The sequence below is a fragment of the Pogona vitticeps genome, chromosome 14, assembly GCF_051106095.1.
Source record: "Pogona vitticeps strain Pit_001003342236 chromosome 14, PviZW2.1, whole genome shotgun sequence".
NCBI lineage: Eukaryota > Metazoa > Chordata > Lepidosauria > Squamata > Agamidae > Pogona > Pogona vitticeps.
This window is the reverse complement of record NC_135796.1, coordinates 15,341,936-15,356,212: the sequence shown is the minus strand read 5'-3', so window position 1 is coordinate 15,356,212 and position 14,277 is coordinate 15,341,936. Positions and strand designations below refer to the sequence as shown.

Here is a 14,277-nt window from a genome sequence, read left to right as displayed (position 1 = left end):
TAGAAAACCCTGAAAGGGGTTGCCATTAGTCAGAATTCAACGACTGGCACAGTTATTATTATTATTAGAAGAAAACTGTGATACTTTTCTTGAGGAAGTCATCATCATCATCATCTTAGAACTGCAGAGCTGGAAGGGACCCTATGGATCCTCAAATCCAACCCCTGCCAAGAAGACACAGTAAGGAATCAAACTCCCAACCTCTGGCTCTGCAGCCAGATACTATGAAAGACAGGGTGGGTTAGGGTATAACCCATTATTCCTCTGTCTTCCTAAATACCATGAACTTTTCCCTTTTGCGGTTATGGACTATCAAGCCCATTCTGACTTATGAACGAATGGCCTCCAAAAGATCCAGTCGTTAACAGTCATCCTCAGGTCTTGCAAAGGCAAGACCAGGGTTTCCTTCATGGACTCAATCCTTCTCAGATTCGGTCTTCCTCTTTTCCTGCTCCCTTCCACTTTCCCCAACAGCCGCTGTCACAGAAGGCAAGGAACGGGCAAAAGGCTCTCCCTCTGTCCACCATTCTGAGAATGGGGTGGGGGAAGCTTATGGGGAGGCTGAGCAGGCCCTGGTGCAAGCTAACGAAAGCATAATACCTAACATAAGGTGTCCAACATTCTAAAATGGTGATGATGAGTTTGATAAAATGCAGGCCAGTGGTGACTCGTGGATGAAGTTGGGCCTTGTTATACCTTGTCCCCAAATTTAAGCAGGATACCCCCCCTACCCTCATTCAGGACTCAAGGCACTTACAGGGAAGGGTGCAAATCACCAGGATAAGCAGGAGACAGAGGCCCTTAGCTCTTGTTTCTGAGCCAGAGGTTGGGAGTTCGATTCCCACCCCCATGGAAAAGAGGCAGCCTATGTAGCTTTGGGCAAGCTGCACTAGTCCCAGGGCACCCCCCAGAAGAAGGGAACAGTGAACCACTTTTGAGTATTCTCTACCTAGAAAACCTCAAAAAGTCAGAATGGATGGCACATCATGATGATGATGATGATCATCATCATCATCAAATAACTTGTCTCTATAAGCAAAAATGACTAAACAGGGGCAATGATACTTTTGGTAAAATTATGAGCAGGCAATACATTGGAAAAGACAATAACACTAGCAAAAGTTGGAGGCAGCAGGGAAAGAGGCAAATCAAACAGGAGATGGATCCACTCCATAAAGGAAGCCATGGACTCATTTTGCAATACCTAAGGGGGATCGTTAATGACAGGACCTTGTGGAAGTGACTGATTCATAGGGTCAGCACAAACTGGAAATGACTAAAAGGCATTTGACAAAAAAAATGTATGACACGATTCCCTTCCATTCTACATACAGAACTTCTCTGGACTTACTTCAACATTTGCAATGGAACACACACCATATACATACGAGAACACCAGTGAGTTAAGAAGGTGGAGAACATCCTTTGTGGAACACACATCATATCCTTCTTCAAGAGAATGGGATGACTAGGGGACTCAGGAGAAACAGGTGGGGCTGTCATACTCACTCACTCACACATGCAAGTCTGAGGTGGCCACCTCACTGTGCCTAATGGCCAGGCCTAAGTTGACAATGAGCACTAATCTCAACCAGCCCCTTAAAAGCTGGCAAACAAGGGGCAAAAGGAGAAGAAGAAACAGAGAAGCGGGATGTAGGTGGATGACACGGTTTAAGTAATAAAGAGATAAATAGATGAAGACCATACTGAATATATACCATACAAATAAGTACATAGACATTCACATATACACACACACAAGCTTTAACCCTTTTAGACAGGCAAGCTGCTCAAAACCATGCCCACGAGGCCACGAGGGTAAATAATGTCCTTTTTCAAAAATTGGAAAGAGGAAAAGAGACCACCTAGCCATTTAAAGATGGGAAACATGGCACATCCTACACATCTCACTCTGTCTCTTTCTAACACACACACAAAGAGAGAGAGAGAGCTAGTGGACATATCCAATGTGCAATCAGAGAGCCCCAGCGGAAACGTCACAGCTAATTTCATTAACAACATCTCCGAGCCATGCCTGATGACAGTGGCGGCTTGGTTATGACACTCCGGCATTGACTGGAGAAGCCATCGGATCCTGTCCCGTCGAACTGTGTAGCTGGAAAGGGAGGAGGCAGGCATGGGGACAGGGAGAGAGAGAGAGAGCAGCTGTTCTGGGGACCAAGTTTGCCCCACACACACCGGAGGCCGGGACGGGGCAGTGACCCATCCTGCTCAACCCCCCCCCCCAGAGGGTCTGATGTTGTAGACAAGGCCCTGATCCTACACCGGATAGGACATCTTAGAGGAAACCACACTTGGGGGGGGGAGAGAGAGTTCCCCTGAAAACATCAAGCAGACTGTAGAGAGAAACGCTGGAGGGAAATATCATTTGTGAAAAGCGGGGAAATAATCAAGGAAAGGGAGATTTACTTCTGGGTCTATGACATGCACACAGGACGTGAAACACATCAGTTCTGGGCGATCTCTCCCCCCACAACACACACAGATAGCCAGAGGTAGATAAATAGACACATGCTGAAGGACACCCCCGTGTCCCTCCTTTGCATTCCAGCACAATAAAGTTTATGCACCCTGGGGGAGGCCTTTTTTTTTTCACCTTATCTTGCAGCAGTATTACTAATGGGTCTGGGAAGAGGGAGGAAATGGAGGGGGGGGAGGCAGAGGAAATCAAATAGGAGGCAGAGGGAGACGGAGAAAGGCCAAGGGGTGGGCTAAGCCCGTTAAGCAGAGGCAGCTATTTTTAGGGAGGGGAAAAGAGGGGAAAGGGAGAGAGAGAAAAAAGGGGGGGAAGACTGGGGAGAAATCAAAGGGGCTTTGGCATCTTACCTTAAAATAAAGCGCTTTTCGTGCAGCCCAGAGTTCGGGGGGGGGGTGCTTGGATGGATCGGTTGGTTTCCGGGCACCAGAACGCAAAATAAATAAATTAATTAAATAATTAAATACGAGACCGCAGTCTGGGGTTTGAGGACTACCGGCTGGTCTTGAAAGGGGGAAGAGGAAGGAGGAGGAGAGGACGAAGAAGAAGAAGAAGAGGCGGCGGCGGCGGCAGCATCAATGCGCAGGTTTCGCTCCGCTCGCGGTCCACGCTCCAAAAGGCTCCTCCGGCGGCTGCCGTCTGCAAAGAAGGAGGCAGGCGACGGGAGAGGAGGAGGAGGAGGAGGAAGAGCGAGCATCACCGGCCATGCAGCAGCTGCCAGACCCTATGAAACAGCAGGGCTGGCGGCTGGGGAGGGGAGCGCGCGCGCCGAGCGCACGCAGACGCGCGCCTCCCCCTGCGTGCGCGCAAAGATGGCTTTGCTGGCTGGCTGGCTCGTCCTCGGGGGCGCGGGGGCGCGCACACACAGACAGACACACACACGACACAGATACACACACACGCAGCCTGAGCCCCCCTGGCTGGGAAGGGACCGGAGGCTGGAGCCGCAAATGGGAGGAAAGATGGTGGAGAAGGCGGAACGGGAGCGCAGGACGGAGAGGGGCATATATATGCTTTTCTCCGTCCTGCGCTCCCCTTCCCTGGGAATATCTATCTATATATATACACAGGATGTATGCCTCGCTCACGTTTCTTGTCACCTCCCGGTTCAAACGATCTCAGGACAGGGAGAGAATCCGAGGAGGACCGGCGTGAAACCAAGACTGGCTGCGTAACGCGGAGAATTTCTCCTCTGTTAAAAATATATATATATCTGTTCTTAGAGGCCCTGTGGATGGAGGTTCCCCTTGGCCACCAGGCCTTCTCTTGACCAGGGCAGGTGGGAGATCTTCAAGGCTGGGGAGCGGGGCCCTTGCAAGGCATCCAGTTTTTTAAAAAATCCTGCTTTTTTAGGTGTTTGGAGACCCTTCACACGTAGGCACACACACGCGCACAACTTCAGCCTGTATCAGCCCTTCTTGCTCATGCAGGGAGCTGCCTAGCAACTGGAAGGAGAACCCTGATCTAAAATAGAAATGAAGGATCCGACCCCTTATCCATCTTTGGCTGTCACCTGTTAAAAGGCATCCGGCAGGAATGCAGCCGCCTTTCTCAGAGACCTCCTGGTCAACAGGACTGCTGCTGTGGCACAAGACTACAACTCCCATTGGGAGGGAGAGGGGGGATTTGTAGTCCAACATGGGGGGGGAGGAACGGCAGGCGGGCTGGGGTCATGCATGCAAAAGGCCAAAGAAAACTATGATGTATCTGTGTTAGACTTTTGGGGGGGGGGATAAAATATATTCCAGGCTTGCACCCTCAGTGCTTTGATGCAATGACTAATATGTGTCTCTTTCGCTTGTTTAAGAAAAGCAGCTTTTAAACTGGGGTGTATTGTGTTTATGCCTCCATATGCAAGTATACGTGCACATAGATGCATATATTTTGTACATCTGTCTACCTGCTGGGGTGAAACAAATGTCAACAGAGGAGAGAGTGATTTTTTTGTATGAGAGGGGCAGCTGGAAATCTGGGCACTCACCGCCATCCGCTCCTAGCCGGCCCCCCCAGTGCACCGACCTGGTGAAGGGGGACTTGTATGGATTTTGCACTTATTTTCCTCCCGGCCTTTGCCTGCCTTGCCTCTGTGACATCACCAAGCCCCGCCCCCTGGTCTTAGGGCATGGAATGCTCCTTACCGGCCAGTCTGGAACCTACAAGCTGGACGCTCCTGATTCCAAGCCCATTCATTCCCCCTATAGAATCATAGAATAGTGAAGTTAGAAGGGGGCCTATAAGGCCATCCAGTCCAACCCCCTGCTCGATGCAGGAATACAAATCAAAGGAGATCTGCCAGGTGGTTGCCTAAGTTTCTCTTATAATAAATAATAACCACATGACACCAAGTCAATTCTGATTTATGGTCCCTTTCCATGGTTTTCTAGGGAAGAGAATAGTCAGAAGTGGTTGCCCATTTCCCTTCTTCTGGCAGCACGCTGGGACTTTTGCAACTTTTCCAAGGCTACCCAGGCTGCCTCTTCTCCCCGGAGGCACAGTTGGGGATTCGAACTCCCAACCTCTGAAGCCAGAGACCTAAAGCACCGAACTATCCAGCCAGCTGTTCCCCATTTAGCTCCTCTGTGTGTGTGTGTGTGTTTTCTGTGCAGTCAAGTCGGAACCGATTTATAGCAATCCCAGGAGGGCTCTCAAAGTGAGCGAGATATTTAAGGAGTGGCTTTAGAAGTTCCATTCCCTCAATGAGTTTCCATGGCTGAGCGGGGATTCGAACCCTGTTCTCCAGAGTCCTAATCCATCACTGTCCACTACTCCACCCTGGGAATCCCAGTTCCCCAGTCGTCTGACCCCTTGGCCACTGAGCACTTACCTTGATCACGGGCAAAACAGGTGCCTCGGTGGAGAGGGAAGACACCTGCCTCTGTAGCCAGAGGAGTTCTTTCTGTGACTGCTTCATCCACGATTCCACGTCCCTCGGCTTTCGACCCATCAGGCTTTCCTGTAACGGTGAAGGTTTCCCCTTCAGCGAATCACTCTCATTTGCTTTTGTTTGCATGATAGATTTCTAGCAAGTCCTACTGTCTGGGGGAAGTAGAGCAGTGTCCATTTTAGACCCCCTACTCCTCCAAACCAGGAATGGCATGTGTGTGTGTTTGTGGAGGTACTTGGTGAATCTAGACTGCACAAAGGTATGGGCTAGGTAGCAAACCAGGTGCAGCTGGCTATGGCCCTCTGGCCCATCCTTCCCAATGGACATCAGCTGCCACTGATTTCCAAGCTGGTCAGGTCATCAGCCATCTCCAGGATGGGGAAAAAAAAAAAAAGGAAAACTCATTCTTTACTTGTGCAACATTTGTGAGCCCTTCCTATTATGTGCTTTCTGGTGGGGCTTTCCACCCAGCAAATACTCAAGAGGTTACTGGATACTGTGATATTTTTAAAAGAACATTAGACACTTTCTTCTGGGTGACTATAGTCTTTGGCGTGCAATGACAGAATCTCAGGTTACTTCCCCCACCCCCCGGTGTGGCTGGTTTACACATGCCTTTTTTATGCTATAGGTGGGCACTATATGTCCCTCCAGCTGCTGTTCAACCACAACCCCCATCACCCTTCACCACCCACTCTCCTGGATAGGACAGATGGGAAATGTAATCCAGCCCTCTCTAAAGGATAGTATCTTCTGATTGAGCCAAGATTATCTGCTCTCGATGACCAAGCAGCTGCTCCCATATTTATCTAGTGATATAGCAAAGAGTAAAGCTGGGGCTCACAGGGTCAAAGTTTTAGTTAGCAAGAGGATGATGTGACTCATCATCCTCCAACTCAACTCTTGGCTGCCCCATTCCCTCTGAGCTTAGCTGCAATCCTTCAAGGCAGAGGACAGATTTCCCAAGCTATGATACATAGGTAGCACATCCCCTGTTGTAAGGGAAGCTTTTTTAGATGACTTGGTCATAAGTGTGCCAAGAGCCATTGGCTTTACAAAAGACCCAACCCTGGTGGAGAGGAAGCATCATTGACTGATACGAATCAACCTAGTGGTCCTTGGGAGACATAGCTAATGAAGACCATCAGAACGAATGTCCGCACTTCGAGTTGACTGGTGTGCCGCCGATTTCTGTTCGCCTTGCATCCAAGGGCTCTGAGAAAGGTAGGAATGTCGTTCTTACCCTCAGACAGCGCAACCGATTCCGAAGCTCATCACACTCAGCCTGGAGCAAATCTAAGTCCTTGAAGGCAGGAGAAGGCGGGCGGCTAACATCTGGAATTGTTCCGGCTGGCCCATCCTCTGAGTTCCCTTCCTTCTTTAGTTGAGTTGTTTTAGCCGCTGAAGTTGGAGTGCGAGTGAATGATGATGAAGAGGAGGAGGTAGGTGATGGGATGCTCGTCTGCGCAAGAGAAACACGGAGAGAAAAATGTCATTTTCAGCATGATCTATATATTACAGGATTACCGGGAGAACAGAGCATGGAGGAACAGAGCTACAAATTTTTCCTAGGGTTCATTTGAATACTGAGAGTCTCCTTATCAGGAGAAAGGCAGCCGATAAATAAGACAAACCCTAACCCCCACCCTTTGCTAAATGACTTATATCCCATTTTTGGCCCCTTTACAAAACTCCCCATGTATGATTGTGAATGTGGGACAATTAAGAAGAGAGAGAAAATAAATTGGTTTGCTTGAAATACAGTGTTGGAGGAGAGCTTTATGGATAACCCTGGACTGCAAGAAAGACGAACAAGTGGGTCCTACGTCAAATCAAGCCTGAATGATTTCTGGAGGCAAAAAATGCTGACCCTCAGGTTGTCTGAGAAAGCAGGATTCTCCGGGAAAAAGACCACCCTTGCTGAGAAAGAAGGAAGGCAGAAGGAAATGAGGAAGACGAAAGGCAAGATGGACCGACTCCCTCAAGGAAGCCACAGGCTTGAGTTTGCAAGAGCTGAGCAGCGCCGTTGAGGACAGGGTGTTTTGGAGAGAGTTCGTTCATAGGGTTGCCATGAGTTGGAGATGACCTGACAACACATAACAACAACAGAAACCCTAGAGACATCCCTTTTATAGAGATGGTATCTGCCTTCTGCTGTTAAGGTATGTCTGAGCAACCTGACAACTTTAAAAGAAAAAGAGGGGGAGGGATAGGGAAAGCCAAATTGAAAAGCTGGAGTCAGCAGAGGCCAAGTCAGAAATCTCTAGTAGGAAATCTGACGAGGCTGAATGAAGCGGCTGAACAAGCAAATACACTTAAAAGCTTCTGATTTTCCAAGCCCTTAACCGTGACCTAGACACAAAGGGAATAGATTCTCACTGACCCCGGGAGAAAGGAGCCTCTCAGGTCAGGGCGAGCAGAAGGCCCCGGAGGAAACTTCCTATGAGGACGTCACACAACGAGCACGGAAATATTGAATTTCTGGGTTGCTCTTCGGACGACACGAAACAGGGAAATGGAGTTTCCACCTGCCCATGGTGGCGCTCTCGTAGATCGAAAGATCTGGCAGATGTTTAGCAGAGATGGGAGATTTTATTTTTGATGGGTTGCAATGTCCAGATCCGACGAGTGAAGGAGGTCGCTGGAAGAGGTGGGGTCTGTAGAGGGGGCAGGGGAGAGAAATCCGAAGAAAATATTAAGTTCTTCTGCTTTTGACATTTACTTTGTGGAAGAGAATATTGGCTTGGAGGGTTATTTATTTATTTATTTATTTATTTATTTATTTATTTATTTGCAAACTTCACTTAGTAGGGTGGGAGGGACCTTTCTGGATAGAGTGACTGTCAATCTATCCAACATATACCAATCGTTCTTTCTCTGCCTTTGAATTCAAAGATAGCCTCATCTCTCTGCTAAAAGCCTTTCCCCCCTTTCCTTTGTCTGTTGGAGATAGTCACTCCCTTGGTCTGTTGAGGCCTATTTCACAAAGCGATCATGGTTTTTAGCTTGCTGTTATCTGTTCAGTTGTAAGTACGGAAACCTTTTATTCTTTTTACTACTATTGGCTCAGAGTAAGTGACTGTGACTGTAAGTGCCAGTTGATGAGACAAAAGGGGTGGACTCCAAGGAACTTGAAGCTATTCTCTTCTGTGAATCCCTGCACTTCTGCCCAACTAGAGGAATTTAACAAAAATTCAAAACTCTGCAACCTATTGGCCAGATCCAGTGGCCAGATCCTACTAGTATTGTATACTTGTGTTAGTGATCAAGGAGAATGGGGCCTGTAGTTCACTGTAATCTGCTGGGGACTTAGGGTGGGTTTGACTCCTATCGTTGTATCTCCACTTCTGAAATGACAAAACAGGTCCAGAGAAGAAATTCCAGATTTCTAACTCCCCAGAGCAATGGAACATAGCAATGGCCAGGGCATTGGCCTCAAAATAAGTCATTCGGCCATCGTTTCCTTGGACAAATGTGATTTTTCACTCTCTTGAAACAGCTCATTGTGCCGTGAATGAATGTAGCACAAGGGAAATTGAATCAAACTGTGATGCTTTACCCACTGATAGATAACGTCTATGAATATTTAACAGACACGATTCCTGTTAAGCATTAACAGGTCGAGTAAATGGCCATGCCAAGAAGCGTAACACAGTGCCAACAACTTCTTTATGGATCTCGAAGAGATGGCTAGATAATGAAGTCAGATGCTTCCCATTTGTGAGAACTGCTCCGCTTTGATTCCCAGACTACCCAGTTCACGAGTTTGGACTCGGGGTGGCAAACTAGCACCCATTCTGCCTAACCTGGCACGAAAAAAAAAAATCAGCGTTGGCTGCGGTTTGTTCAAATTTCCCGCCTCTCTCTCCCTACCTGTATTTTTCACCCTAATATTCTCTGAAGCAAAAGCAACTCCCAAAGGGGGGGGACAAAAAAAGGGGGCTTATGCATTCTAGCCATGCTTCAGTAAAGTCCAGCTGAATTATTATTATTTTATTTCTCAAATATATTCCAGTAATTATATCCTGCATTAGCACCCAAAGTACCTCATGATATGGTGCAAGCGAGAAACCACTGAGGATTTTTATTTATTTATATGTTTGTGTGTGTGTATTTATGGATGTGTGTTTGTGCATATATATTTATGTATCTGTGTATGTATATATATGTGTGTGTGTGTATATTTATTTATTTATTTATTTGATTTATATCCCGCCCACCTGGTCTATACGACCGCTCTAGGCAGCTTCCAGTGTGACATAAATACAATACAATAAAACAAAAATATTACACAAGACAACCAAAACAAATTATAATTATATATGTGTGTATGCATATATATTTGTGTGTGCATATTTATGTGTGTATATATAATTATGTGTGTGTATGGATATATAATTATAAACGTGTGTGTATGCATATATGTGTATATATTTATATATGTCTGTGCGTGTGTATGCATATATGTTTGTGTATTTATGTGTCTCTCTGTATGTGTGTGTTTAAAAACAATGTATTAAAACACCATATATTAAAAACACAATATAGATACATGTGTTTAAAAACAATTGAACCAGAGTCCCCCTCACAAAATGGGTGAAAGCCAGTTTTGAACGCCTCAGAACGAAGCCGGTGTGGACCCCCAAATGTGGCCTCCATTTGCAAACCCCCTTTTTTCGGGGGGGGGCACAGCAGAAAAGGCCCCGTCTAGTGCAGGCTCCCCTCCTGTCAATGTTTCTCTACAGGAATGGTGGCCACAGAAAAGGACGGGCTCTGCTGAATTTGCCTTCCACCCCCTCGGCCATATATGTTTGCAAAATGGGGTGTATCTTCCTCTGAGGCAACCTCTTTTTCCCCCTCCTCCCCTCAGCAGAAATAAAATAATGCAGGGTGTTATTTAAAAACCGCCTAGAGTGGTCTTATAGACCAGATGGGCGGGTACAAATCAAATACATAAATAAAATAAAATAAAAACAAAACACATAATTAGCAGCTGGGAAAAAAAACACCCCAGATTGGATGGCAGGGCAAGGGCGGGTCACAGCCCGCCATAACCCCTTCTTTTAATCCCCTCAGAGGTCTGTGAGGGAAAATAAAATGGAACCCCCAGGACTCCCTTTGGCTGGCAGAGCTTCCGATAACAGCTTGGAAAAGTTACTCTTTTTAAAGCGAGGAACTCCCAGGAAAGGCCAAAGATTGGCTGAAGAGTTCAAAATACCAAAATGTTGCTTTTCTGAGCGCCGGTTTTCGACACACACACACACCCCAATGAGAAAAATGGCCATGCCTTTGAGAATTGGGGGTTTTGTGAGAGGTTGTGGACCAAAGAAAGAAAGAAAGAGAGAAAGAGGGAGGGAGGAAGGGAGGGCGGGCGGGAGGAAGGAAGAAAGGAAGAAAGAAAGAAAGAAAGAAAGAAAGAAAGAAAGAAAGAAAGAAAGAAAGAAAGAAAGAAAGAAAGGAAGGAAGGAAGGAAGGAAGGAAGGAAGGAAGGAAGGAAGGAAGGAAGGAAGGAAGGAGGGAGGGAGGGAGGGAGGGAGGGAGGGAAAGAAAGAAAGAAAGAGAGAAAGAGGGAGGGAGGAAGGGAGGGCGGGCGGGAGGGAGGGAGGAAGGAAGGAAGAAAGGAAGAAAGGAAGGAAGAAAGAAAGAAAGAAAGGAAGGAAGGAAGGAAGGAAGGAAGGAGGGAGGGAGGGAGGGAGGGAAAGAAAGAAAGAAAGAGGGAGGGAGGAAGGGAGGGCGGGCGGGAGGGAGGGAGGAAGGAAGGAAGAAAGGAAGGAAGAAAGGAAGGAAGGAAGGAAGAAAGAAAGAAAGAAAGAAAGAAAGAAAGAAAGAAAGAAAGAAAGAAAGAAAGAAAGAAAGAAAGAAAGAAAGAAAGGAAGGAAGGAAGGAAGGAAGGAAGGAAGGAAGGAAGGAAGGAAGGAGGGAGGGAGGGAGGGAGGGAGGGAAAGAAAGAAAGAAAGAAAGAGAGAAAGAGGGAGGGAGGGAGGAAGGGAGGGCGGGCGGGAGGGAGGGAGGAAGGAAGAAAGGAAGAAAGAAAGAAAGAAAGAAAGAAAGAAAGAAAGAAAGGAAGGAAGGAAGGAAGGAAGGAAGGAAGGAAGGAAGAAAGGAAGAAAGGAAGAAAGAAAGAAAGAAAGAAAGGAAGGAAGGAAGGAAGGAAGGAAGGAAGCAAGGAAGGAAGGAAGGAAGGAAGGAAAGAAGGAGGGAGGGAGGGAGGGAGGGAGGGAAAGAAAGAAAGAAAGAAAGAAAGAAAGAAAGAAAGAAAGAAAGAAAGAAAGAAAGAAAGAAAGAAAGAAAGAAAAAGAAAGAAAGAAAGAAAGAGAGAAAGAGGGAGGGAGGGAGGAAGGGAGGGCGGGCGGGAGGAAGAAAGAAAGGAAGAAAGGAAGAAAGGAAGAAAGGAAGAAAGAAGAAAGAAAGAAAGAAAGAAAGAAAGAAAGAAAGAAAGAAAGAAAGAAAGAACTTATCCAAGCTCTGGTTTTGGATAGCCCCAGCTACCAGAGTAGCGCTTAGGCACTAGATGGGTGGGATATGAAAGTAACAAATAAAATAAACATACATAAATAAACCAGCTCAATAGTTAGGCCAGTTCTGGTTCTTTTCTTTTTCTTTCTTTTCTTCTTCTTTCTTTCTTTCCAGACTGTACCAAAACCGATCCAGCACTGTCCAAATGTCACCATCTCCGCAGTCGCTTGCACTAATTTTAAATTAATTTGAATTTATCTCCCCACTACACACATCAGCCTCCTTTAAAAAAAACCAACCCACTGCCACGAAAGGACCAGACATGGCAAAAATAGCAGGTGGCACTTTTGTAGAGTTGTGTTCACATCGCACCAAGCTTCTTTGCAACATTTTGCCCAGTCATGTCGATAAACAAACACAGAGAAAATATATGTTTGGTTTGGTTGTACAAAATCTTTGCAAACAAGAGTTCCTTGTTTGAGGGGGTTCAGAGGAGGTCACCAGCATGTAAGAGAATCTCTACCCATTGGTTGTGCTGGCTAAATCTGATGGGAACTGCACCCAAACACGTAGGCGCGCTGGTGCGTTCTGCCCTCCTCGCACATGCGCATTCGCCAATCACTGCAGGGACGGAATCCTGTTACAACTTTATGTAGGACCACATAAAGACAGATTTTTTAATAAATTGCAACAGGACACACAGCCTATGGAGTTGGAAGCACCTGCAAACAGGAGCAAGGTGTAATTTCACTGTGCAATTCCAGAATTACCTTCATTATCAGACGGGAAACTCAGAAGCAGGATGAAGAGCAATCCAGAGGAGCAATAATTGTGAGATGTTAGGGTCAGGAAGTGGAAGACCTGGGGCCCAAACCTTATTGGCTCCAAATCCCAACCTAATGGCTAAGGTTGATGGGATTTGTAGTCCTCCAACCCATGGGAAGGTCACAGGACCTCCTCGCTCTTGATCACTCCAGAGTCATCCATATCGTGCTTTATAGAAATAATAAACGTAAGCAAAAATGAGGTGTCTGTCTGCCAGGAGCTTACAGTTGGGAGTTTGGAAAGAAACGGGGAGCAAACGACGTTAAGAGAGGAAGTAAGGATCCGAATCTGAAGGACCCTCTTTTTTTTCTTAAGTTGATTTCATTTTGGAAAGGAAGTCGCTTAAAAGGTTTACGGTACAAAAGCAGCAACGGCCCGTCGTGTTAAGCACCGGAGAAACCCCTTCAGCATTTCCTCTCAACGTCGCACTCCGATTTCAGGTTTTCAGAGAAGCCACGCCATGCAACAGTGGGGTTTCTTACCTGCAAACAGAAACTTGGGCGCTGTGCCAGGAGTATTTGTGAGTGACAAAAAGTCATACTCGTTTTTCCTAGCCTGGTCTGAACAGCACCGTTGCGATTCATATTCTCATTCGGAGGTATCCGGAGCCGGACAGAAAGCCACGTGCAATTCTTCTCTAGCAGCAAAACAATACAACTTACCATCTCCATTTCTTCCACCAAGGCCGGAAAAAAAGTGTGTTATGCCTCCACTAGATGCTGGTTCCATAGACTCCTCGGCTTTCCTTCTTCCGAATCAGCCTAGGGACGCTTGATATTATTCACAAAATTAATAGACAGCTGAAACAGATAGGGGCATAAATGGAAAAGCCGATCGGGGGCACCGAGCTTATGTTGCTTCACAGGTGCAAAGTATCAAAGGACGGGTGCTGAAGTTATATTTAGTAAGGTCTATGAGTCACGTGGGACACGGTGCGGGCATTTCAGACAAACTGCAGGCTGAAAGGTTTTCAAAGTTAATTTGGTTCTCTTGCCACCCCAAAAGGAACCATTCCTCTATTCCCCCCCGCCCCCCCCCCCGTTTCTGCAAAAACTAATAATTTCCTCGCCTTTTTGCCCCCCGTGGGCTCAAGGCATAGAACTTGCAACCTTCTTCCCTGGAATGACCCTGTGAAGTAGATCCGACAACAGGAGAATCACTGACTCACAAAGAGAGCGTGCGTTTCCTGTGTGGGCCGAAGATCAAAATAAGCTCTGCAGCTTCATAGACGGTCTGATTCGTAATAATAATAATCTTAGAACTGCAACGCTGGAAGAGGGACTCTACGGATCATCGAGTCCAACCCCTGTTAAGGAGGCCCCGGTGGGGAATTTCTGGCTCCGCAGCCAGATACCTAAAGCACGGAGCTATTTGTTGATGGAACAAATTCATTATATATATATATATTTGGCAACTTATTCATAGCAAAATTCATATGAACTACCAAAGATTATTAGAAAAATGAAAAGGTAGCCATCGGAACTATCTTATAATGTGCTTGACAGGAGGGATAGCACTGAGATTCCATTACTCATACTACGTTTCTGTGGCTTTGACCGAGATAGACTGCAAAGCTATGAAATGGTTAGCAATGACTGTCACCTAGTGGCTGCAG

At 46.6% G+C, this 14,277-nt stretch overlaps 1 protein-coding gene across 5 annotated transcripts in view; it reads right to left on the bottom strand.

The window, feature by feature from the left end:
• RIMBP2 (RIMS binding protein 2) overlaps window positions 1–13,451 on the bottom strand; it is a 146,380-nt gene extending 132,929 nt beyond the window's left edge. For 2 of the 5 annotated variants that reach the window (XM_072983591.2, XM_078381728.1), the window contains exons 1-3: window positions 13,325–13,451; window positions 6,625–6,843; window positions 5,322–5,450 (exon numbers count right to left, since the gene is read on the bottom strand). In XM_072983591.2, the coding sequence (XP_072839692.2) occupies window positions 5,322–5,450; window positions 6,625–6,843; window positions 13,325–13,333 (357 nt within the window). In that variant the 5' untranslated portion in view covers window positions 13,334–13,451. Of the gene's footprint in view, window positions 1–2,847; window positions 3,155–5,321; window positions 5,451–6,624; window positions 6,844–13,324 lie in introns of those variants that run through there. The other 3 variants (XM_078381725.1, XM_078381724.1, XM_078381727.1) reach the window with 3 other exon arrangements.
• Window positions 13,452–14,277: the final 826 nt, after the last annotated feature.